The 24,760-nt window shown below is 42.2% G+C and overlaps 4 protein-coding genes across 7 annotated transcripts; 2 read left to right on the top strand and 2 right to left on the bottom strand.

The window, feature by feature from the left end:
* The first annotated feature begins 164 nt into the window (after positions 1-164).
* On the top strand, positions 165-11,681 carry BNIP3 (BCL2 interacting protein 3). Of its 2 annotated transcripts, none has more exons than XM_065496181.1 (6): positions 165-326; positions 9,149-9,368; positions 9,428-9,509; positions 10,096-10,166; positions 10,227-10,382; positions 10,441-11,681. In XM_065496181.1, exons 1-6 carry the CDS (start codon positions 281-283, stop codon positions 10,508-10,510), a joined length of 645 nt encoding a protein of 214 aa, XP_065352253.1. In that variant the 5' UTR covers positions 165-280; the 3' UTR covers positions 10,511-11,681. The 2 variants fall into 2 exon arrangements, with proteins under 2 accessions (XP_065352253.1, XP_065352242.1); XM_065496170.1 differs by having other exon boundaries at positions 9,137-9,368.
* LOC135947416 (uncharacterized) lies at positions 11,319-12,506 on the bottom strand. The gene is made up of 4 exons (XM_065496281.1): positions 12,364-12,506; positions 12,226-12,307; positions 11,974-12,166; positions 11,319-11,918 (listed from the first exon to the last, which is right to left on the bottom strand). Exons 1-4 carry the CDS (start codon positions 12,379-12,381, stop codon positions 11,744-11,746), a joined length of 468 nt encoding a protein of 155 aa, XP_065352353.1. The 5' UTR covers positions 12,382-12,506; the 3' UTR covers positions 11,319-11,743.
* A 34-nt stretch (positions 12,507-12,540) lies between these two features.
* Positions 12,541-17,085, top strand: Pi4KIIalpha (phosphatidylinositol 4-kinase II alpha). Of its 2 annotated transcripts, none has more exons than XM_065496155.1 (8): positions 12,541-13,027; positions 13,470-13,588; positions 13,644-13,844; positions 14,182-14,313; positions 14,375-14,623; positions 14,999-15,220; positions 15,285-15,424; positions 16,075-17,085. In XM_065496155.1, exons 1-8 carry the CDS (start codon positions 12,694-12,696, stop codon positions 16,172-16,174), a joined length of 1,497 nt encoding a protein of 498 aa, XP_065352227.1. In that variant the 5' UTR covers positions 12,541-12,693; the 3' UTR covers positions 16,175-17,085. The 2 variants fall into 2 exon arrangements, with proteins under 2 accessions (XP_065352227.1, XP_065352218.1); XM_065496146.1 differs by having other exon boundaries at positions 14,996-15,220.
* Positions 16,958-24,594, bottom strand: LOC135947334 (E3 ubiquitin-protein ligase COP1-like). 2 transcript variants are annotated; one of them, XM_065496121.1, is made up of 10 exons: positions 24,424-24,594; positions 24,138-24,253; positions 19,263-19,420; positions 18,510-18,781; positions 18,272-18,455; positions 18,072-18,218; positions 17,821-18,012; positions 17,611-17,760; positions 17,303-17,379; positions 16,958-17,247 (listed from the first exon to the last, which is right to left on the bottom strand). In XM_065496121.1, exons 1-10 carry the CDS (start codon positions 24,517-24,519, stop codon positions 17,098-17,100), a joined length of 1,542 nt encoding a protein of 513 aa, XP_065352193.1. In that variant the 5' UTR covers positions 24,520-24,594; the 3' UTR covers positions 16,958-17,097. The 2 variants fall into 2 exon arrangements, with proteins under 2 accessions (XP_065352193.1, XP_065352182.1); XM_065496110.1 differs by lacking the exons at positions 16,958-17,247; positions 17,303-17,379; positions 17,611-17,760; ... (3 more) ...; positions 18,510-18,781; positions 19,263-19,420 and adding exons at positions 19,501-21,348; positions 21,483-21,931; positions 22,557-23,100; positions 23,551-23,871 and having other exon boundaries at positions 24,424-24,447.
* Between the last annotated feature and the right edge of the window lie 166 nt (positions 24,595-24,760).

Raw genomic sequence — 24,760 nt, 5'->3', positions numbered from 1 at the left:
TTTAATCACTGAAATGACGTAGGATTTTAATAAAAATACTATTTTATCGTATTTTTCCGAATAAATCAGCAAATTCAATTTAATTGCGAGTGTTTAACTGAGACTTGATTTTAGACGCGCTGTGATTGGTTGGCGCAGGTGACGTGACTTTGTTGACGATCTCGACGGCAGTCACAACAAAAAGGCCGCAGCCACATCTGAACGCAGAGTGCAGAGAGGTCCGAGTTGTAAAGGCGGAAAAGTCGCCCGTTTTCTCTGCACAGCGTCCATTCCGCGGGACATGATGACTTCGACACCGCCCGGCAAGCTGGTTGACATCCTCGGAGGTAAGTGGCCCGCTCGAATCCGTTGCCCAGACGCGAAAACACGAAACTTGCGAGCTGTCAAAACGCCATTGTTTACATTGCGTCGCATTCGCTCACTTGTTGTTACGCTGCGCGCCTAAAGTGCCTTAAAATTGATCGGGCTTCTGCGGAAATTTCGGTCCGCGCACTCTATCTTGTTAACTTTCTCCCCATGTCTTGACCACTTTTAGAGAGAAAATTGGCTCTTTGCGTTATTTTTGGGCTCGGTTGTAGGGTTTCTCGCTGAAAAGTGAAAGGCTTGTGGAGGAAGTTCTATGGATTATTTAGATTGGGCGTAATTCAACGCTGTAGTCTCGAGGCGGTCTACAAACAATTTGATAAAATTGGGATTTCAATTTTTTTATGAAAAAAATGAATAAAATAATATTAAAATTTTTGATTTACAAATATAATGTGATAGCTAATCTTGAATTATTATTTTATTGTGATTCGCTTAATTGAGGCCAAATTGGTCAAGACTGACAATAGGAGACAAAAGGGGCTTTCAATATCTGCTACCATTTAACGCGCTTTCTTTCACACCCTGCTGAGATAACAACTTGATAAACGCATTATTTATTTTCCTCTTTCGTTGGCAACACTCTGAAACAATGAATCGAATCCTCAGCATTTCGATCGGATTAAATTATTTCGTCTATCGATACCGCCAGCGTTTGCCTTCTCTTCACAGAGTTTCATACTCGTGAGAATAAAAAACGTTTCCGCAAGTATTAAAACATAAAATTGCTCGTACACGGCCTTGAATTGGGCCGATTGGCTGCACGTGATCCGTTCGTGTTGCTTTTAGCAGGAATGAACTACTCTCAAATACGATGGGGCGCTCGACGACGGATGCGTGCATTCATTTTCTGGTCCACCGTGTGGGTGGCACCAGCTGGAATACGTGCCAGCCAGGCCAAAACCTAATGCAAATCAAGCGCTTGGGTGTGACTCTGTTATGAAATCTTGAAATTGTGCCGTTTGTTTCTATGTTTTAAATCGTAAAAAAATCACAACTCACAGAAAATCCCTTCTAACGTCAGTGATTGATTAGATTTTATCACAATAAGCAAATTTTCATCAAAACAAATAAGCAATATAACAATTTTGCTTTACACAGCATTTGAAAATAATTATGTGCGTTTGTTTTTACTGTCTGAATTCAAACATTGCTGCTTATTGTTCCGTCAGCAATGAATTATCTGTTTTATATGAAGTGAAAAAAGGATGAACAGTAAATTCCGCAAAATACTCAATTTTCGGGAAGTTCCAAACTGCAAAATCATTCCTCCAAATGGCAACAACCTTTTTTAAATTTCGAATTATTGGTGGTAAGTTAAAAAAGCTGAAATGCTACCAGGTAATTGTTGGCAACTTCATATTCATTGGATTGAATTCAAATTAAAGATGATTGATACTGCAAAAGCCTGGAAAATGCTTGTTGCCAATACATGAACTCATCCCTTAGGATTCAGTTGAAGCCAAAATTGACTTAAGTAGATCTTATTTTTTTAAAGTGGCTGCTAAGTTAGCATGCTTTTCAAATGGTGAGGACTGTCTCCTTACTCGAAATCTTAAATTTTATTTCACATCAAAGAGTTTCCCTAAAAGGTTGCAAACACTGTTGGACAGATCTCGACGAGAGGAATCGAAATCTGCCAAGAAAATGCGATCCAAGCGCTGCAAATTTTGGAGAAAATTTGAATTTTTACTGAAGCAAGGTCTTTTTTTTACTGTAGCAAGGTCTTTTTTTACTGCTGCGTATTGTAGAACAAATAATTGTTTGAACTGTCGCCCTGTATCGATCCACTTTAATAAGTTACGTATCAAAAAATATTGCAACTTAATGAATATGCTTGAATTATTTATCGTTAATTAGCAGGAAGTGAAAAGCGCTCTAATTTGAGTAAAACCCCGTGTGCACTAGTTGCCGAGATGCTTGTTGCTACACTCAGAGAGAAAACAAACCGAGATCTGCATAATTGCAATTCATATATGGGTGAGTGATAGCTGGAACGAGTCAAGTCGTGATTCATTACACGTTATCTATCTCGCATCTTGTACTCGAAACGCGCAGCACTTTTCCTCCTGCCGCGAGTCTCACAAACAAAAACAAAGCGACGTGAGGCCAAGTTCATTAGCACCGCCAAGTCATTATTTTGAACGAGCTTCATATTACTCACTCTGCGCAAATAAAAAGGATTCATGAGGAATTTCAGTGACACCGAGCAGATACATCAACTAAATTAACTCTGGGCGAAAGGCCAATGTTTAAAAATTGCTTTATTGCTAGGCGTGGAAAAAGCCCGTTAAAAGCTTTGTATCTAAATGTTGCATCAGGTGTTTCAACGCTGGAGATTACCAACTCTCACGATTAAAAAAATTAAACAGTTAACACACAGACAAGATTAACATCGTAAAAACATTGATTTATCTGTTGCGAAAAACTAAAACTAGCTTGCAGTTTTTATCAAAATCTAAATTACACTGTTGCTTGTTTTTGTTCTAGTGAGTCATCGGAATCTCTTTAGAGAAATACCCGCCTACTCTTTTCCATTCGGTAAATCCAGCGTATGTTAGCTTCTTGCGGCAAAAATATATTTGTTTTAAGTGGACAATTTAATTAAATTTGAAATGTTGACTGCGGTTAGCAAATTATCATATCGGAAATTTTTAGATTTTATCAAATTTCTTGAAAAATAAATCGGTTTGTCAATGATTTTTTGCTTGATTTTGATCTATTCAACGGTGTGCGAATTATAAGGCAAATTTCCCTTAATGATTTTCAATCAGCGGAACTGTTTTTCTCAGTAAATTTAAACAGCAACCTGGAAAAATTATTGCTTATTCCTAATAGTCAGAGTTCATTTGAGGCACAGGTATATTTTTTTCAGAATTTTTCAGTGCTGCTCCTCTTCAAAGCAAGTCTTCCATTCTTTCCTATGCATAAAACTGACCGTGGCAGCAAAGAAAGTAACGCAACTCTTTAATTGCGAAGCGATACATATAGCTATTGATTGGAGGCGAAGTGGCGCGAGTCAAGAAACTGCGCCAGAGAAATCGGAAGACTCGCGCTGACAGGGAGGGTGACGTGTTCTTTGCGCGGCGTCACCGCTTTTATTTTACGCCGCACAAAATCATTGGCACCTGGCTCGAAATCGAGGCGTCCGTCCATCCGTCCGTCCGTGGGCTTCATTTAATTCACAGCTGCACGCTTCCAAATGCACGCGAATCGTTGGGGGGAATCCGCGCACTCGCAGCGCGTCCTGCGTCATTGTTTAGCTCTCGAGATAATTATTTATTTTCTGCTGATAAAATGCGTTTGAATTACATATTGAAAGGACGGAGATAAGAGGCTGCGATTATGTAAGAGGATGAAATTTCTGGATTGTTGAAAATAATGTTTTAATATTTGCAAATTTGTCTTGTTTAAATTTAAATAAAAATATTTATTTTTCCTACACATTTTTGTATATTCAAAAAACAGAATCAGTGTTGAGAGGCACAAGATTTCCGAAGTTCCAGGCTTGCCCCTTAAGACGAGTTCCGAGAAGCAAAAGCTGAGCCTTATTCGGTCATATGTGCACATGTGGCGCGAGCCGTTCCCACGTCTGTCGAATATCAATGGGTCTCTCGCAAGAACGAAATTCAGCTCGAATGCACATACTACTCATTTCTACGCCGCCGCTGGAGTCGTGGCACATTGAGCACATCATCATTATTTGTTGCCAAGCGGACAGCCGCTCTTCCCATAAACCATAAATAGACGCTATTTTTGTAGCGTTCTTCCATGTACGCGGCGCCGTAGCCTCCGTACGTGGCGTGGGCACTCGGCGGCGACGCACGTCTCTGACATTGTTGTCGCCGGTCTTATCACCTGACGAGCCGGCCCCAAGGCCGCCATCCAGCCTACAGGGTGTCTTTCTGTTTGTAAACATGGAAGGTGCTGCGCAGCAGTCCGCTGGCGATCGGGTTTTGCGCTAAATTAACTTGATTTTTATTTTAACTTCTGCTATTTCGAAAGCTCTTTTGCATTGCTTACTTTATTTTTAGGAATGATAAATTAATGATAAAATTCAAATTTAACCCTCAAGGGAATTTTGCATTTTAAGCTTAGACAACAAAATTTTCCAATTCAAGGTCTTAATTTGTTTATTCTTGCAAATGATTTTTTTTCATAAATTTGTTTATTAATTTTTAAGATTCTTTATCCGGCATTTTTTAAAACGGCTTGAGCCTCATTCAATAATTTTTTAATCCGACGAATAGTCGTTATTATGTCATACAAATTTAAATATCATGAGAATCAATTACGCCCATATTTGTCTCACACGAAGCGAACACAGCCATGGTAAACAATGCAGAATGTGTTTCCACGCCTTCAGCGTGCTCAGGAAATGCCCATAATCTCGTTCCTGGCAACCCTGATGGCTTCTAATGGGTCACACTTATTCTGAATTCTGAAAGTTCTTATAATTCCAACGGTTTGCAGATCTTGTAGATGAAGAAAAAACCAGAGCCCGTTAAAGTTAAAGACACCGGAAATACATACTAATATGGGCTACCCTGACGCCAGGGTTCGATTTTTCACCTATTTAGGTTTCTACCTAAGAAATCGTCTTATCTGACGTCAGGGGTAACACCAAGTATATGTTCCGAGGGTAAAAATCAAACAGATGTGCAATTTTTATTTAATCACTTTACCCCCGAAATCAAAAACGCCTTTTTTTTCAACATTTGACCCTCTGTTTTTCAAAAACGGCTAGTTTCAGCATCCTGAAATCTTCTAGACCATATAAAGAAAATTTTGTTGATGAAAAATAAACTCAAAATTTATTCAAATTTGGAAAATTCCAAAAAAATGAAGTAAAAATATTTTAAAATTTATTGCTGCCTAATTGGGTATCTTTTTACACCAAGTTTTATGTTCTAACATCATTAGAACTAAAGATATTCTCATTTTTGTGAACGCCGAGAGGCCCAATTATAACGATTTCATGCAATTTACAGGAAAAGGTGCAATAAATTTATCTGGAAAACTTGGTTATTTCGATAACTCATAAAAATGCCAAAAAGCAGGATGGTGCTTTAGTAAGAATGTCAAAATTGCAAGCTTATAATATATCAAATCTCTCGTGGTAACACCAAAAATACACAAATCAGGAAGCGACTGGTTAATAGGTCATGTTTGTTATTTTAGAGGTAAAAATTACTGCGTCGCACCTTTGGCGCGCAGAAAATTTCACTGGGGCGGTCATCAACCTACTCGCCGTGAAAATAAGCAAGCAAATAGCGCGCAACGCACAAGCATTCGGCGCCTTAGAAAGGTGCACTGGCACACGAGCGAGTGTCAGCAGCCTAGGGCAGCTGCAAACAGCACTTTGCTCCCTGCTGCTATTTAATTAGGTGAGCGAGCGAGCGCAGATGTCAACTCAATCAGATCTTGAGTGGAATTTTCTCGATTCTGTTTTCGTTTGCAAAGCGGAAGCTTTAGATGACGGAAACATTGTTGCGGCTACGTGTTTAAAATTAAAACGTCGCGTTCCGTGCAATTAGCCTCTCTTTGCCCGAAGCGCCGTTTAGCGGAAACCGCGAGCGAAATTAATTCATGCACTTGTACAACACAGAAATAAAACCGGCATGTCGTTCGTCCGACGACGATCGGTGCCAAATTCTTGGGTGGATGCGCGTCCAAGAGCGAACTTTGAGGGGTGTAACGTGAAACTTTTACCCGCGGGTCACTTTGGCAACGGACACATATACTTCGTTTGCTGTGCAGACCGTGTCTGTGCGGGACACTCTCCGAGTTCGTGGGTGCAGACTGCAAAGCAATTGCGCATTAGCACTTGGTGTGCATCCCAGTGCGAAATTCCCTGCTCAATCGATTATTTGCTCGAAACTCTCGGGCGTGTTATGCCCTTCTAGATTGTTTTGACGATTTTTTCGTTGTTGTTTGCGTGACTCAGTACGTCTGAACTGTCACTTGTTATCACAGCGCTCATGCTATTGTTATCAAATCTACTCGATTCTGATTAATTCGCCGAGTTCGTTGCCGTCAAGCAGCAGTGTGGCGCAAAACGTGCAAATCAGTGAGAAGCGTGCTAAATTTAGCTGGAAATACCTGCTGCGTCAACAGCACGCAAGACCATTAGAAACGATTATTAGATCTATAAAACAGGGTATTCGTTCTAACAAAGGCCCAATACGCTTAGTCATTTTCGTAATATATTAAATTTATGGAAATTAGTTAACGAACAGTTTTTTTAATTTATCTGGAACCTAATAATAAATGTTTTCCGTTCCTAAGTTCCTGGTCCTTTTTAAACATGACTGACATACAACATTTTAAGAGTGCCTATTGTTTTACTTTCATACTTTCCATGATGGACAGTCTTTAATTGATTTTTATCTCGTCACCTTAAACAAAAAAACAATCTAATTCTGAAACAATGTAAAACATCTTGCACAATTTAATCCCAAGGTTGTTTTGGATTTAATTTTTAACTTAACCAAGCCAGAATAATTTAAACTGAAATTTTATTAGGAAAAACGAGGAATTCGAAATTCCCCCGCACAAAGCCGAAAACCGGTGCCAAACAGCCCTCATCCTCTCCCAAGAATTTGACCTGCCAACAATGTGGCAAAGGTTATCAATTACGAGTCATCAAAGCTCGAAAAATAGTGCCGCTGGCATGACTCTCGCTTTTGTATCCAACCCTCGTTAACATTTCTTGAATCAACGTGCACTTGAGATGCCAGCCTATCGACAATTTGTTACGCGGGTGCAAGTGCACGAGCTCGGTGCATGCTTGTCCGTACCCTGGCAGGCGTCCAACGCGCCTCCGAAATGCGTAAAACGCCACCCTTCGACCAATCACCCTTGCGGCAAGGCCAAGGACGCGAATTGCGCGCTGCTTCGACTCCCGGCGTTAACCAAGGTCGAGCGAGTGCCGCCGCCGCCGCCGCGAAACCGCCTTTACAGAAGAAATGCTTGTTCTCTTGTCTTCCGCATTTGTTTGTTTACCTTGCTATAGGCTAAACGGTGACGGGATCGCCAATTATTGCGCTTGACAATCTTCTTCATTTTCTGTTTGTCTCGAACAATTTGCCAACTCAGCGCAATGTTTAACGACGCTCGCAAGCGTCTGTGTTTGTTTGGTTCCAATTTAGGGAGAATAAGCTTCAACACACAATTTGTCTTTTTCGTCCTCTCGTCGGTAGGAAGATCCGTCCTTTTTATAATTGCGAAATCTAGATTGTGCTTGCGTGCGCACTCACTCGTACTTGGCCAAATGCGAATGAGCAATCGCGATGACGAGCTTTTTATCCCTGCATAAGTAATAAGCTCGTACGTGTCGCAAGGAAGGTGTTATTCACTTTGTTTTTCTTTTTTCTTCAATTGAATCTGCTTCGCGGCTGCAACTCGACGCCCTTCTCAGTATCGTCTTGCAGTCCAGATGCATAAGAGGCTCGCTAAACGAGAAACATGAACTCCACGGCTGCTATATGAAAAACGAAATTAAAATTTAATACTTTTAGATCGGTTTAAACTAGTTTTTATCTTTTCTAGTGCTCCATTTTTAATATTTTTATCTACTCTCCTGTTATGGTTTTTAAAAGAGACCGATAATATTTTTGAACAAATAAAAAACAGGGGCAAAAATTAAATTTATGCGGTGGCAGAGTTTGCCACGAAATCTTTAAGATATGAAAACATCAAAACAAGGCCTATTTGATTCTATTTTCGTGGCCCTTGCCCGCGTTGCCTTGATTATCTAAAAATCAATTTCATTCGGACAAACAAATAAAACCGTCTGTCGCCCGTCTGTGCCAAGACAAGTGCGGGTCGGAAGCTACGTTTTTCTTTTCTTTTTTTGCCTTATCTACGCAAGCAGTCGCCCCTCGCAACAGCCGCGGTGCAACGTTCGCGATTCTCGCCGCGTAAAAAAGCACACCATGAGTCGACGACCGCCAACAGCCGTGGTGCACCATAAATTCCAATTAGACTGTGCCAAGATGAAAGAACCCTTATCCTCTTTCATTTTTAGCCTTTTTTTATTTGCGTTTTCGCTTCGCGCCGCGTGAAAGGCGACTCCAGCCGCGCTACTGGGACTGGGGCAACATTTCTGTTTGCGTTGCACCGCTTGGGAAACGACTCTAATGATATATTCATGCAGCCGACAGAGCGCCAAGTGTTCGTTTTTGCGACACAATGTAATATATTGATCTCTCTAGTTGCGCACGACGACAGAAGAATGGCTTTTATTAAGAATAAAGTGATTATCTTTGGAACGCACATTGTTCGCCTTGTCTTTTTCTTAAATGGGGAACACATAGCGATTTCTAAACGGCCTATAGAATTGTTTCATTTGAACAATTTGCATATGTCCTTGTAAAAGTTAAATAAATATTCAATTGGATTCGTTTCTGTCGTAGAACAAGAATTAAAAAAAAATATCTTTTGTTTGGCCTTTAAATTATTTAAATTTAAAAACGGCCTTGCGGCTATTTCTTGATACTCTATCTGCTTGCAAAAATCCTGGGCTAATAAAATTTTAAGTGGTTTTACCGGTTTTACTTAGCGAGATTTTTTTTCAAATAGAAAGGTAATATTTAGAATAAAAACTCCCAAAAAATTACAATTAAATTGATGGACCGGATATTTTGACGGTGAGAAAGAACTATCCAGGTTCATGCAAATGTCCAAAATTGTGGCTTAAAATTTAAATTTTCCCATTCTGACATTTTTAAAAACTTTATTTTAGCAGCGGTATTATCCTAATCGTAAATAGCTGGTGTTTCAGAATCGTGGGTGCAGCTGGACGAAATGAGCAGCTCGAGCATGGTGCCGCAACAGCTGCCGGCCATCGGCGAACGCGGAACGCCGACGCCCCTGATGGCGCCCTCGCCCCTTTGTGCCGACGCCGAGTACCTGCGTCTGCTGCGCGAGGCGCAGCGCGAGAGTAACCAGAGCTCGGCCAGGGTGTCCATCGCATCGTCGAGAAAAGGATCTCCTAGGGGAAGGTGAGTCGGGTCGAGAGCGCTGTATCAGCGCAGGACTCACGCTTCTTGCCCTGTTGCAGCCCCAAGTCGCCGCCCAACAGCCCCAACAACGAGCTCTCCAGCGACGAGGACCAGCTTCACAGCAGATACTACATTAACCAGGTTTGTAATTATGCGAGTTTTTTTACTAATTTTTATTATTGGCATTCAAAGCTGCCAACAGAGAATTTATCTTAAAGGTGGTTAGTTAAGTGACGCGAATAAAGCTCAATGGGCGCCGACTCACCACGAGCTGTTTTCGAACCTTTCCTACGGGTTTTGGGACAAATATCTGGCGTTTAAATTTAAACAGCTCGGTGTGGGGAGGCGAATAGATGGCCACTTTGGGCCCAAGCTTATTTGCGGCCACTTGGTTTTGTTATTGGGACCCGGTGAGCTCATTGCCCACGGGATGGGTTCTAAAAAATATTAAAATATCGATTTATAATTTACCCGCGATATCCATGAAAAAATCTAAAGTTTCTTGCTCAAGGGCTATTTTACAACTTTTATAGCTGGTAATATTTCCTGCTATTTCCATATTAACTAATTAAATATTGTCTTTACAATTTAATTCCAAATTTTGCTGAAAAAAATTAAGATATCAATTAGTTCAAAACGTTTTCCATGAAAATTGCCTTGTTTTCTGTTACAAAGCTCCGAAAATTTATGAGATTCAATTACAGTGTTGTTTTATTATTATTTTCAGGAACTAGAGGAGGCAAAGAGCACAGATTGGGTTTGGGACTGGAGCAGCAGACCAGACCAAGTACCCCCCAAGTAAGCAAGGATTACGGTTAAATTGATAAATAAATTAATCCGATTTTGATTTGTTAATAGGGAATGGAAATTCAAACATCCGTCGCCTCCCCTGGGACGCCGTTCATACAGCATTAGACACGCAAAAGTGGGAAAAACCTCACTGTTCTCGAGGGAAGTGCTGTACACTTTGGTTCTGACTAACGTCATCTCATTCCTCCTGGGCACAGGCATTGGGTAAGATCGTCATGTCGCAGTTTGCACAGTGTCACATCACGATTATTTTCATTTGCAGTGTCTGGATTTGCAAAAGAGCTCCTGCCATCGAGGGAGGATTGACGATTTTGCCACTGTCGGTTGATTAGTTTACCAATCGCCGCACACTTTGACCTCGTTCAAAGAGCTCTCATCCTTCTGTGACCTCGGACATCTCTGGCGAAAAGGGATCCTCCAACTAGTACTGTAAACTGCTATATACTACAACCGTATATAATTCGCTAATTAGGGTTTGTATTAATTTATTGAATTTATTGCCGCAATCACTTAGAAAGAAAGAGAGAGAAATCAAACTGCTCGATTATTTTTTCACTGAATTAGTCGAGGAAAATTCTTAGTAATTTTTGCTATTTTGATACAACTCTAGCGTGCAGTCGCTTTTGTATTACAATTTCCTAACCCTCGGTCCTTTCCCCCAACGCTTTATATTTACATTTATCAAATCTTTACTATAAAATGAGTAGTTGTGCCTCATCAATTGGCAAATCAGTTTTATAGATGTAAGTGTTGACCCCTCTCTCCTAGCCGTAATTTCTATTCGCGCGTGACAAAATACTCATTTGTCAAATTTTGGTAAAATTGTGATCCGAAATCCGAAATGTACAAGTCGATCAGTTCAACGCAATTCTGTTGTCAAGGGATGAGACAAAAGAAGCAGCCGAATTTTTACAGACTGACCCTTTTTTCAAATATTTACTTAAACTACCACATTTGTCGAGAAATGAAGCAAATTTTTATCAGCAAATTCCCCATTTACCATTTGATCAAAACTTACAACGCGATTGACCTATATCAAATGTAACTCCTCAACTTTGCTAACTTTTCATCATGAAAATTAGGTGTTAGGACAGAAAGATCAATGTCGAATTGTAGCAACTAAGAACATTCCAATTGCGGTTTTATATAATCGACTCTGCTTTTTACGCGGCTTTGCTTTGTAGCGCTCTAAACTTGGAAGCCGAAAATGCTATTAAGTAATGGGGATTTGTATTGTTTTTAGTTTTGAGAGATCACAACAACCCGATTCTTCTAAGTTTAAACCGCAACTTTTCTGTAAGAATTATCGGTAGTGATTAACAACTCTTAGTCACCCTTTAGGTTTAATGTCAAGTGCACACACTTTTTGACTTAATTCTTAGATTTTTATATTTATGTTTTGCTGACACTATCATCCACGATGTCTTATCACTGTTTAAGCTTGAACATAATGTTAACAATATTTGATGAATAATGCAGTAATAAAAAAGTACAAAATGCAAACTTGCAGTTGTTTCTGTCAAGTTCCATCATCCATCACATAATGATCATTCAGTCTATTGCAATCAATCCCGACCTACCAAGTCCTCGTTGTTATCCTTCACGTATTGCCACACAGCAGGCGCTAACGCACACTCGGCATCAATCTTTTTCTTCTGCCGAGAGACGAAAGGTGCGACGCCCTGGATCATGTCATAAATTATGACTGAATTGTCTGAACCAACAAAGGCCAACTTGATGCTGAAAGGAATAATTTTTTAAATCTCAATTTGATTGAAAAGTTGCTTTTTTATACCTCTTGAGTGGCTTATGATCCGACTCTACCCCGAGTTCACTCTGCAAAGCGCACAGGCCTTGAGGAGTGACATCACTGTTCATGTCCAGAGGGACGAAAACGTCAAAGTCTGCGTCTTTCTGCAACTTGGCCCGGATGTAGATAAGATCTGTATCAGGAGAGTAGTCGTGCGAAATATCCCAAACTCTCAGCTCTGAAGAAAAAAATCTCCTGATTAGTGCGAACTTTGACGTCAGTGTTAGGACGAAGGACCTTCGCAGAGATACAAAAAGAGCCGGAAAGCTTGATCAATTTTTCTCGAACTGCTGCAGCCATAGCGGCTCAATTCCAGTCTCTATAAATGGAAAATGTTAAATAAAAATTTTATAAGACGTTCGAATTATTCCCTACCACAGGATGACACTCCATGTCACTTTCCTGAAAACCTCACAATCAGGATATAAACACAGATTCAAATTTGGCGCGCTTTCCACTCCAGTCTACAGTTCCCCGGCAATCATCCCGCCTGGCTTCCCCCACCCTGCCCCCGCCCTCAGTCCATATGATTCACGTGATGGCTGGCAGTTGTGTTGTAAAGTCAAAGGCAGGTGAAGTAGTTCAACAGAGATAAATCGTGTTGGCCGAATTACGTCGCAAAAAAGCCCGCATCACCAAACAAAGGGACACGCGAGGCCTGCCGAGGTCACTGTCGGGCCGAGCAGACACGAGGAGGGGCGCTGAATGATCGGTGAGGGGCGGCACTCGCCCGTCGAAGACCCTCCGCCAGCAGCAGAAGCTCTTCCCTCGGGACGCGCCACCAGCAGCAACAACAGCCCTGGCCGGGCCGACTCAGTCGTCGAGGACGACGCAGCCACCATTTCGGGCAGACGACTGCTCTCCTCCTCGAGCTCGGTCGACGAGGAGGCCGAAGGGGCGGCAGTAGCAGGGGTGCCCAGCGTCGCTTTCACCCCTACCATCGGGCCCCCGACCATGGACTCGCCCTCGAGACACACCAGGGAGTCGCAACCCCTCCTCGGACGCACCGAGTCCGACATCACCTTCAACCATTTCCCTGGTATTAAATTTATGTATCTAATGACGCAACTGTGGTCAGGGAAAAGTCACGCGGACTCAGGGCCGTACCTTCTTGCATTGCACAAATTAATACACACTCTCTCGACAAAGAGGGCTGCAGTCCCGCCGTGACCGTGTGCATGTTATGGTTGTAGTGGTCTTAATTAAGGTTGATTTCTTCACCCACATGCAACATGTTAAGGCAGACCGACGACATAATTCCGTTTTTTCGGCTCATTGAACACGACAACCTTGACTTTCAAGCACTTAAGCAGCCTGGCCTTGTCAACCTCTATTGGCTTTAAAATTTTTGTCTTAGAAAGTTAAAAAAAATCAATCGATTGCCATTCTTGCAAATCCGATGAAAGTGCAATCAATACCAATCACGCACGTCTGACCCACTTGCATTTTAATCAGGCGTCGTTCCCTGTTCCCTGTTACAGAGGACCCGCATTTTACGGACTTGTTGAAAAATGCAGAAAGTGCCATCGAGCGGGGCATCCTCCCCGAACGCATCTACCAGGGCTCGAGTGGAAGCTACTTTGTCAAAAACATTGAAGGGGTGAGTGTAAGGTAGAAATCGACTGCTCGGTCGTCAACAGTGCGGGAAATTTCAGAAAACCATTGGAGTGTTCAAGCCGAAGGACGAAGAACCGTACGGCAGGCTGAACCCCAAGTGGACCAAATGGATGCACAAACTGTGTTGTCCGTGCTGCTTCGGCCGCTCGTGTCTTATCCCCAACCAGGGCTACTTGTCCGAAGCTGGGGCCAGCCTGGTTGACACCAAACTCGGCCTAAACATTGTGCCAACCACAAAGGTAAATTTTAATTGTACACAAAATTGTGCTGTATGAACATGTTTTCCTGTGAAGCACCGGCTGTCATAAATATTTGTATCCCTTGTATCACGTATTTTTAACGGCACTGTTGTTTTTCTCATGTTCCTATCAGTTTCAAAACTATTTTTTCAATTATTTGCTTATTTTTGAGCAAACTTATATCTAATTAAAAAATTATATTTAACCGAGCAAAGAGTGACTAACACTCAGTTTTTCTAATTAAATAATTTAACCTATGACCTTGTGTTGACCCTAAATATCATTTTGTGCGCAGTTTAAATAAAAATCGATTAATTCTAGAATAAAATCTTTTTAGGTGGTGAGACTGGTCAGTGAAACTTTCAATTATTCCCGTATCGACCGGCAAAAAGCGAAACTGAAGCGAAACATCGACAAGCGCTTTCCGAACGTGGGTCGCCACTTTCACCGCATCGGCCTTCGTCCTAAGGTTTGCGTGACATTTTCAATCGTGATTATTTTTCATAATTTTGTATTATTTTCTTCTGCAGGTGGGTTCCTTCCAGCTGTTTGTGGACAGTTACAAGGACGCCGACTACTGGCTGCGGCGCTTCGAGAGCGAGCCACCAAACGTGGACGTGCAACGCAAATTCCAGCTGCAGTTCGAGCGTCTTGTGGTGCTCGACTACATCATCCGCAACACGGACCGTGGCAACGACAACTGGCTCATTCGTTACAACTCGCCAACGGCCAAAAACGGCACCGCGCCGCCCCAACCTGGCGAGCTGCAGGAAACGACGGTGATAACCCTTATCAATGTTGTCTGTCATTATTAGCGCCATATCACATATTGCGGCTATCACGTCTAATCAAGTTTGCTCCCCTTGTATAATACGGTGACTTCGTGGAAGTTCTCAATAATAATTATTGCCAACGCTGCCTAGATTTTTATGTAATAATTGTTTTCAATGCTAACGTAATTGTAAGTTAGAAATTTTCAAATTTTACACTTTGAGGAAACTCTTTTCCAAATTAATCTTAACATGAAATTATTTTTTTAACAGAAATAATTACCTTGCAGATAAAATTGGAATTTTTAATTCATGTCTAACACATCATGCCAAGAATAAAAGAAACGAAAAAACAACTAAGTCTCATGTCCTCTTTTCCAGCAGTCTTGGTCAGGCAGTCAGCAAATCATTATCGCGGCCATCGACAACGGGCTGGCTTTCCCGTTCAAGCATCCCGACTCGTGGCGTGCCTACCCGTACCACTGGGCGTGGTTGCCCCAGGCAAAAGTGCCCTTCAGCGCCGAAACGCGCGAACTCGTCCTCCCCCAGCTCTCGGATCCTGATTTTGTCGAAGACCTCTGTGCCGACCTCTATCAACTACTGAAGGTGCAACATCTTGATTCCCAAATCACTATCTTGAATAGTTTTTTGTTTTGTTTTTGACTCGCAGCAAGATAAAGGTTTCGATCGGCACCTGTTCGAGCGGCAGATGTCAGTGATGCGAGGACAGATCCTTAACCTGACGCAAGCTTTGAAAGACGGAAAGAGTCCTGTGCAGCTGGTTCAAATGCCCGCAGTCATTGTGGAAAGGTACAGCTGCTTGTTTTATTAATTTTTTATTGTTTATCCGTTAAATCATAACAGATTTACAAGGAATTTCCTGTTCTATAAGTTTTATTTTGGTGAAGTACATAATTATCCATTGTGAAATTATATTTCTTTACATTGTTTTCCTCTTCATTTGTCTTGACAACTGACAAACATATATATTTATGTATTATCCATTCCCAATTTTGTTTACACGGTACATGACCAGTCGCTTTATAATCTTTTTTCAACAACTTCTTGAAACGTAATCTTATTCGGTTGAGCCATTGCTGCAATGAGTTTTTTAAACTCATTAATGGTTTTAGCTAGGAGCACTTAATTTCTTTAGCTGACTGGAAAAGGATTTGACTTGTTAGTTTTTCATTTATTCATTAATAGGGCTGTGAAAACGAGGTTTTTTCAGAAAATAGTCGTCCTTTTTAGACGGATTGTATGACCAATGGGCCCAATGGCATAAATTTGCATGATTCGTGCTCATTTGATGGTCTCACTATAAAGAAAAAAATAGTTGATTATCTAAATTTCACAACAATTTATATTAGAAATTAGAAGACATCCTTTTCGACTATTTTTTTAATGTGTAGCAGCAGTAGGTCATTATGAACAAATTTTTTGATTTTCATGATTTTCAGGTCCAATGGGCATGTTGGAACAACCTCGCGTTTCCGAGACTTCAGCAACCAGTTCACCCAGAAATTCCAGAAGCGAAATCCGATCTTCTCTTGGTGCTAACCACCGCTTGAACGATATCAGAACGGACAGAGCTTATCTTTCAATCTGCCATCGTTGTAAATAATATTTTGTGTTAAGCTTCAGTTTTGTGATGATTCGTTTGTTTCCATCGTGAACGACTTGTCACGTTATCTATCCGAGTTTTTGTGTTCCGTCACACAAAAGACTGTGATCATTGTCCAGCTGACGCAATCCAGCTCTCTTGACGCTGATGCTGCTTTGTGTTCCCAACGCTTTTGCTTATTTTGGTAAGAGGAGGTACCTGCATGGCAAATCTTCTCTCCTTTGATGGTACATGAGCCCTAAAAATACTGCTAGTCAGCCCAACATTCAATGTTCCAGTTTCAGTCAAGGAGTAGAAACTTACTGTCAATTTGGACTGACGGAAATTCAAAATTCACTCTCGTGCGAAAGCGACGTCAAAAATCATTCTTCGGCACCACCAATTGAGCTCAACTAATGTTAATTAATCAATGAATTGTAGTTAGACTTTGATGACAAGTAGAACAGATAATAATTATTACCAACTCGGCCCACCAGCAAACCAATCAATTTTAACTACTACATGCACTGTACTGCTGAGCAAGTTTATACATTATATGATACCTCCACCTGATTAATGTCAAGTTATCATGTGATATAATTCATAATTTGTATGCATTTTAGCTTTTATTTTGTAAATATCTAGCCTGCTTGCTGAATCAATTTTCTAAGCTAAAATATCAAGCAGAGAGAGTTCCAAGCGCGGTCAAAGTTTCAAATACTGTGAAAATGAAAAGGAGATTTCCTGAAAATCAAAGTTTAATTTGTAATATTGGCAAAATGACTGTGAAAACTATCTGCACCTGTACATTATGGTAAATGCTGAGTTTGTGCAAGTCTAAATAAACATAAAATCAGATTTATCCAAATGCAGACTTCCATTATTTCTTGCTCAGTTGCGACAAAAACTGGACCATAGTCCTGACTGGGCGTCCCGCCATTCCTTTGCTCAGGTATGGCACCTCGGAGCCTGATGACGTCATGACGCTGGCGATGTCCACGTGCATCCAGGTGGAGTTACCCACAAATTCCTGTCAAGAGATGCTCGATATAGTGTCTCAAGTCAGAAGCAATGTTAAACTTTACCTTGAGGAAAGCCGCGGCAGTGCAAGAACCACCTCCAGGTCCTTTTCCGATGTTGTTCAGGTCAGCTCCAGGAATTTCTAACCAAATTAATTTCAGTTATTGAACGGATTTCAAGTACATTAATTTGGAATAGGGGTGTTTCCACGAGAGATTTGATATTGTTTGCAAATTTAAAATTTTTCTTTCCATCCCGATTTCTTTGAATGTTATTCGGGTCATATAAACGTTTGTACATTCTATTCTTTCTATCTAAATCAACAAGACAATTCTTTTCGATTTAAATTAATAATTGATTCAGCTTCACATACCATTCAACTGTTTGCTGTAGAAATTCCACAGAGGGAAGCGCCAGACCCTGTCGCCAGCGTGGCAGCCAGCTTTGCGCAGCTCTTCCCACATTGGAGTGGAATTGGAGAAAACACCTGCAGCCGCGTTGCCCAAGCACACAACCATTGCCCCTATATTTAGCAAATAAAAATTAAGTCTGTTATCCTTTAAAGCTGCTCAATCGAAATCACCTGTCAGTGTGGCCATGTCAACGATCACTCTGTTGGGACTTTGGGAAGCAAGGCACAAAGCGTCCGCCAAAATCAGTCTGCCCTCGGCGTCCGTGTTGTCGATTTGGATGGTTTTGCCGTTCATCGCGGTCACCACGTCGCCTGGCTTGGTGGCCCTGCCACTTGGCATGTTTTCACACAGAGGAATCAATCCTGGATTTGAGTTTCAAGTGTAAAATTGACCAAATGCCAGAAATTCTATAAATTCTCACCTCGAACATTTATCGGGATCTTGAGGGTGGCTGCTGCCTTGATGGTGGCGACGACGCAAGCCGCTCCGCCCATGTCAGCTCGCATCTCGTCCATTTTCGAAGCGGGTTTCAAGCTGATTCCGCCAGTGTCAAAGGTTACACCTTTGCCTGAAGACCCCGCGATTAGTGAAAATAAACTTTACATCTCTTTAACTACTCACCAACTAAAACTACGGGTTTGCTGTCGGATTTCCCAGCTCCCAGGTAGTTCAGTTCCAAAAATCGGGGCGGCTCGTCAGAGCCTCTGGACACGCTCAGGAAAGAACTCATTTTCTTTTCTTCAGCCCACTTTTGATCATAAATATCGACCTTCACACCCAAATTTGATAGTGCTGCACCAACTTCCTGATTTGGAAAAAACCTTTAATTTTTCAGGAATAAACTATAGTAAAAAATTACATCAGCGAAAATGGTGGGAGTCATTAAATTTGCTGCAGTGTCCATTAGCCTTCTCGCAAAGTTCTGCGCCTCGCCCTTGGAGACGCCAGAGTTCCAAAGGTCAGCCGACTCCCCGTACAGCTCCAGTGCTGGCGTGGACTTGGCCTTTTTGCTTTTCGGCCCCTGGAACTTCCACACGCCCAAAGTGGCACCTTCGGCTGCTGCCTCGGCATCGCCTAAACTGTCCACTTGGATTTTGGCGACCTCCAATTCCTGCAGAGACCTGCATCCAGCTATCAACACAAGTTGTCAGGCATAAATAAATAGGGCTTTGATTTTTAGACTTTTTTTGGCAAAATAGTCGACTATGTCTTTACTGAAAAAAAACTCTTTTTTGCTGAAAATTTAGCCCAAACTAAGAGGGCTAAAAATATCAAAAAATTTGATGGGTAATTTGTAAAATAAAACCTCTGTACTTTCGCAGTTTTTTCACTAATACCCTTTTTGCTCAACAAAACACTAATTATATTAATTTAAACTAATTAAATTTCTCCCTCCAAATTTACGAGTTAATTTCAGCCCCATATTTCGTAGGTTAAGTTTTTGGTAAACGTTGTTTTTTCACGAAAAAAGCGAGCATGAGGGTAATTGAGCATCAGGATGTCGATTTTAAAATTATTTTTACACTGAGAGTAACCAATTTTATAATTTGAGCCTAGATCTCTTACAAATTTTTGCTGCTAAGACTAATAAATTTTCAAATCATTTAATTACCAGACGCCGCCGCCCTGACCGCCTCAAGACCCTCGTTGATGTCTTCCTGCTCATTGTAGCCGAGTCCTTTCTTGCCGAGTCCGGTGACTGCGACTGCCGTGTATCCAGGGAGGCCGAAAAACACTCGACTCTTGCCCTTTTTGATGGCACTGCCAGAGCTGAAAATTCAAGAAAATTAGAACACAATTTAACCAAGCGGACGGAGAGTTAATTTTAAGGGCAAAAACACAACTGAATGTTCGTTTTAACCTTTTTTTATTGCATGTCTTGAACTGAGTTTTACATCAAATAACACAGAAACTTTGTGGTATGTTTGATCGTGTCCATTTTATACTTCATCTAATTTTGAAATATTGGCACATCAAAGATGGAATAGTGTGCAATAGCCACACATTCTCATGCTTTACATTACTTGATACATTTATCAAAGTTTTCGCATCACAAATAATATATTCGCGTCTTTTTATTATTTCCACCAACAACTATTTTTTACACGCATGCATACCAACATTTTTTAAAACAGAAACAATGGTTGTTGTTGTCGTATAGGGAAAACTTGATTCAAGTTTAAAATAACGCTAAAACAAGGTAAGTCTTGAATGGACGACAGACGGACATTAGAATATGTTTTGCAACGATTGGGTGGGTGACAAGGTTCGCATGTCGATTACACAGGGAATTGTATCCTACAACACTACGGAAAAATTGGTGATTGAGCTTCTTGAACGGTTTTGTAAGTAGTTAGGGGAGGCGTAAGCAGGGGAGGAGCACACCTGCGAGCCTTTACTAACGCCTAAGGGGGTCGCAGAAAGCGAAACTTTATGGACAGAAATCTCAACCCGCAATACATTTCAAAGGCTAGCAAAATTGCGAAGCTGCGAAAAAGAGCTACAAAGCCGCTAGTACATTAGTACAGCCACAAACTACATTTGCAAATCGAGTTTTAAAGATAGAGAAGAGGTTCATTGTTCATTCGTTCCCGCAATGCTGTGAATAAATATAATTGAAAGCAACCGAGGAATTTAGCTTGCTGCTTTAGGCCCGGGGTTCGCTGGGTTTTATTTAGTTTGTCTTCAACCCTTGAACTAGTAAGTACTTTTGTGCGCGCACATTTGCGAGGCCGTTTAGTTTGTGTGCAGTTTAGATGAGTATTTATGAGTCAGTATCAAAATAGAGACGAAAACAAAAACGTAAAAAATCTAAAAATATTCCAAACTGAGGATAAACTTTTAAGCCGCTCATCACAACTTTCAACAAGCTTGAAAAATTAGTCCAAATAACAAATTGCAGAGCGATTTTCTGCGAACGTCAGCCGTCACCTTCATCTCGTCCCACCAGCAATGTGGTAACAAAAGCCAACACCTTAGTTCAGCCACAGCCAACAGAAAGTAAACTTAGCAGCCATCCCCTCGGCCGGGTCGAACGGCAAAAGCGCCCCGTTTGGCGTCATCTGATTGGCTATTGCTTCACAGGAACACACTCTCTTGATATTTTTGTCAGACCCAGGAGGAGTTTACACGAGTTCTAGGATCTTGATGATGCCCTGGCTGTTAGCGGCGACGACGACGTTGGAGCTGCGTTTCCAGCAGACGGCGGACACAAAGTCGCCAGCGTCCTCCTCCTTGCGCTCCTTGTCCAGGATGCCGTGGCCGGCGTCGAACTTGAAGTTGAACAGCTGCTTGCTCAGGCCCTTGTAGTAGACGAAGAGGGCGTTGTTCTCCGAGCCGCACGCCACGTAGTCGCCGTCCGTGGCCAGCCCTACGAAGTTCTTCTCGTTGATGTGGCCGGTGAAGGAGCGCAGGCAGTGCGGCTTCGTGATTGACCACATCTTCAGCTGGCTGTCCGTCGAGGCGGACACGATCTCCTCGTTGGACAGGAACTTGACGTAGGACACGGCCTTCCGGTGGCCTTTGAATAGCGCCAGAGGCTCTTTAGGCGAGCGAAGGTCGTAATAGTGCACGCAGTGGTCGGCCGAGCCGAACGCCAGGTGGCACGACGAACGAGGGTTGAACTTGACGCAGCACACGTTTGCCTTCGCCTCCAGGGACGATATCGACCGCTCCAGGTTCACCGACCACAATTTGACCTGCGAGAAAACTTCATTAGTTAATAGGATAATTTAGTAATAGTTTAATCAGCACTGGGTAAAAATTGCTAGACCTAAACCGAAATTTCTAAGGAAAAGGTTTCCGTTTGAATTAATTCATCCCATCTACGCACCTTGGCATCATCAGAGCCTGAAGCAATCAGCCTAGTGTCGACGTGGTTGAAGTCGACCGACCAGCAGCGCTTCTCATGCTCCTGGAAGGCCAGGGTCTTCTTGCCCGTGCAGGCGTCCCAGACCGTCACGGTGCCTTCGTAGTCGGAGCTGGCGAGCATGCTTTTGTGATACGCGTTCCACGACACGCAGCTGATTTTCGACGTGGACACCATTTCGATGCAGGGGTAGTGCATGTCGACGACGTCTCGGATCACAGAGCCGTAGTCGAACACCTTGATCCTCTTCGTAACGCCAGCAATGGCGAACAACTCGTCATCCTTGTCGAACTCGATGCTCGAGACGATGGTTGAGTTGTTGTACAGACCCGTTGAGTAGTTCAGAGAGGCCAGCGGCCGCAACGAGTTGTACCGCGAGAATTTTACTAGATTTTCTCTGAACATGTCCAAGCCTACAAGCAGATGAATATTTTTTTAATGATAAAAAAAATACATTTCTTGATGTAATATAGAACTTTACGACACAGGAGAAAAATGCCTTCTTTTTGCTGTACGTATTAATTTTTGTTACAAGGAAACTCTTAGCATTCAACTTTTAGTTATTGGCGAAATTATTGAATTCGTGAAATAATGTGTCATGTTGTTGGACGGCGGCACTAAAAAATATAAAGAATTTAATTAATTTGATCTAATTAATTTAATTCAAAGTTTCCATTTTTAATTATTTCGAAAATGGAAGAATGGTTTTAAAAAAATGTTGGAATGTGCGGAAAAATTGATCAGCTTTCAGAAGATTTTTAGTAATTTAGTGCTCTTCGGTTAGTAAACACTTACAAAGCCTGGAACAAATCCTTCAAAGAAAATTTAGATCATGCGTTCTTAAAATCTAAAAATATCGCTAAAATCGTCCAACCGAAATAATTTCCCCACTGTGCGTCGTTCACATCAGCAAACGCTAACTAATTAAATGCTTTTGCAAAAACTAAAATGTCGAATCCTTAAAGTTTCCTTGTTAGAAAGGACCGTTTAAATGCCAAGTTTTGCGGTGTCTACAAATATAATCGGATTTTGTCTCACCTGAACCCTTGGTAGTGTCGTCGTCGCCGAACATCAGTTCCTTCGCCCTCGACGTGAAGTAGCACTGGACAAAATCGTCAAAGTGCGCGTGCATCCGCCTCCGCCTGGCAGTGAGCGTGGGACACTCGAGTTTGGGCAGCGGCTGGCTCTCCGACTCGTCTTCCGAGTCCATCCTCGGCAGCTTGCCCGCCTGCTCCTCCACGTCCTTGAGGATGACTTCGACCTCACCAATGTCTTTCTTGATAAGTGACACCTCTTTGGCCAGTCGCACCAGCTGCTCTTCCTTCTGCTGCAGCAGATTGTGCAGAAACTCGTTGAGCAGTTTGTTTTGCGCGGCGCACGACTCGGCCTCGAGTAGCTGCTTCCGGTGGTTCAGCAGCTCTAGCACTGCGTTCACGTCTGGCAGGGTCATCCGGTGCGACTCAGTGGTCACAAACTCTTTCAGCGCCGTTTCGTCGGCGCCCACGCTCGCCGACGCTTGCGCCGCTGCCACCGAGACTTTGTGTTTGGCAACCAGGTCATTGAGCAGGAAATTGGGGAAAACCTGAAGGGGAAAATTGATTAGAGCGTTCATCAGGGAAATTCTTTAAATTTGTAATAACAATAATTATTTACGAGCTAAATATAAAAAGGTTTCACCTCAGGGCGAACAACCTACTTTTGATCATTCTAATTCTTCAAAAAGCAAAAATAAAGCAATTATTTTTTCCTAGGGTTCCAAACGAACATTGATAAAAGAAATTAAATAAATAAAATCTCTGAGAAATTCCGAGCAGTCCCTGAACTAAAAATTTTGCAATTTAAATACTATTAAGATTGTAGCAATAGACTATAGTTAATTAAAAAAGGTTTTAAAAAGCCTGTGACGTTAAAATCAGGGATTTTGCTGATAAAATAAAACACCATTATTGAAAATCAAACTGAGACACCAGGAATATACAAAAATATTTAAACATTCCCCATTATCGTTTTTAAAAATTAAAATATAAATTACCTGATCGATTCCGCCAACGACGAAGCTGCACTTTGGGCAGCGGCCACAGGTTTCGAGACTCTTTGCTATGCACCTGTAGCAAAAGGTGTGGCCGCACCGCGTGATGTGGGCCTCCTGGATCAGCTCGAAGCACACGGGGCACATGAGTTCGGCGGCAGTCAGGTTGCCCTGGCTGCCGTTGAGTGACGAGCTGCCGCCGTGCTGCCGTTTGCCCGCGCGCGACCGCAACGACGAGGACGAGCCGGCCCGGCTCAGCGCCGGCGACTTTTCCACCGACGACGGATTCGGCGTCGACGAGCGGCCCTCCATTTTTACGCGCGTCTGAAACAATCACAGACCGGTGAGAGAAATCCGCAAATTGACGCAAAATCAACGGTTCACGTGGCAGTTCGATTGATTGCTTCGACGACAGCCGCGCAAATAAAAATGGAAAGCAACTCAGTCTGACGTTTTGATTAAAACTATTTTGGTTTGTAAACTATTTGAATAAAACCGAAATAAAACTCAGAGGAAATAATAAAACAGTTGTGTGGTTGCCCAGTTCTCATAAAAAATCGCGACTATGATGAAGGGTTAAAGAGACAAACCTCTGGATCAAGCTGCTCAATTGTCCATTAACCGATTGATCGAATTTCTGTCCGGCAGGTGTGAGGAGTGCCTGGCCACTCTTGTCCTCGACGTACGCGCCCAATACCAAGCCAGTCTGCAAAACACAAAATTTCAATCAAGATATCAGACATGGAAACAAGGAGCCGCCCTCGACTGTCCGCAAGGGCAGCTCGGTTGGCCAGCAAATGGATGATGCGCCCAGCTGGGCTGCCCGTTCGGCGCCGATTTTCGGCTCAGGCAGACCAAAATTCTAGCAAGTCGCACCTTGTTTTGTAGCTGAGAAGACACGCCGAACGACCTAGTAACGGTGACGCCGAAAACTCGAGCTGAACGACGCAAAACCAACAAATTCTGGGCCATCACAAAATATCAACATACGACCAGCAGGTCGTCGGTCGTGAAAACGCCAGTCTTTTGTTTTGCTCCCCACAACTTGACAGGCGCTCGTACGCACACCGTTCGGAGGGTTGTCCAATCAATGTGGGCGGGGTGATGGGGAATGAGAACAAGCAAAATCATAGCAGATTCCGCAAATTCGTAGCATTTTTTTATTTTCATGACTGTTTTATCCATACAAAATCACCGTAATAAATTTATTTAA

The sequence above is a fragment of the Cloeon dipterum genome, chromosome 1 (assembly GCF_949628265.1).
Source record: "Cloeon dipterum chromosome 1, ieCloDipt1.1, whole genome shotgun sequence".
NCBI lineage: Eukaryota > Metazoa > Arthropoda > Insecta > Ephemeroptera > Baetidae > Cloeon > Cloeon dipterum.
The sequence above is the reverse complement of the archived record's forward strand: the minus strand, read 5'-3'. Positions and strand labels throughout refer to the sequence as shown.

What these genes read in the sequence shown, in the direction of transcription:
- BNIP3 (XM_065496170.1), top strand. Translation starts at nt 281, where the DNA reads ATGATGACTTCGACACCGCCCGGCAAGCTGGTTGACATCCTCGGAG. An exon ending in GCTGGTTGACATCCTCGGAG is followed by an intron (nt 327 to 9,136) that starts GTAAGTGGCCCG and finishes AATCGTAAATAG; the next exon opens with CTGGTGTTTCAGAATCGTGG. An exon ending in CTCCTGGGCACAGGCATTGG is followed by an intron (nt 10,383 to 10,440) that starts GTAAGATCGTCA and finishes TTTCATTTGCAG; the next exon opens with TGTCTGGATTTGCAAAAGAG.
- LOC135947416 (XM_065496281.1), bottom strand. An exon ending in CTTTTTGTATCTCTGCGAAG is followed by an intron (nt 12,167 to 12,225) that starts GTCCTTCGTCCT and finishes TTTTTTCTTCAG; the next exon opens with AGCTGAGAGTTTGGGATATT. An exon ending in GATCATAAGCCACTCAAGAG is followed by an intron (nt 11,919 to 11,973) that starts GTATAAAAAAGC and finishes TATTCCTTTCAG; the next exon opens with CATCAAGTTGGCCTTTGTTG.
- Pi4KIIalpha (XM_065496146.1), top strand. Translation starts at nt 12,694, where the DNA reads ATGATCGGTGAGGGGCGGCACTCGCCCGTCGAAGACCCTCCGCCAGCA. An exon ending in GCATCGGCCTTCGTCCTAAG is followed by an intron (nt 14,314 to 14,374) that starts GTTTGCGTGACA and finishes TTTCTTCTGCAG; the next exon opens with GTGGGTTCCTTCCAGCTGTT. An exon ending in ACCTCTATCAACTACTGAAG is followed by an intron (nt 15,221 to 15,284) that starts GTGCAACATCTT and finishes TTTGACTCGCAG; the next exon opens with CAAGATAAAGGTTTCGATCG.
- LOC135947334 (XM_065496110.1), bottom strand. Translation starts at nt 23,859, where the DNA reads ATGGAGGGCCGCTCGTCGACGCCGAATCCGTCGTCGGTGGAAAAGTCG. An exon ending in TCGTTGGCGGAATCGATCAG is followed by an intron (nt 23,101 to 23,550) that starts GTAATTTATATT and finishes TTTCCCCTTCAG; the next exon opens with GTTTTCCCCAATTTCCTGCT. An exon ending in CGACACTACCAAGGGTTCAG is followed by an intron (nt 21,932 to 22,556) that starts GTGAGACAAAAT and finishes ATCTGCTTGTAG; the next exon opens with GCTTGGACATGTTCAGAGAA.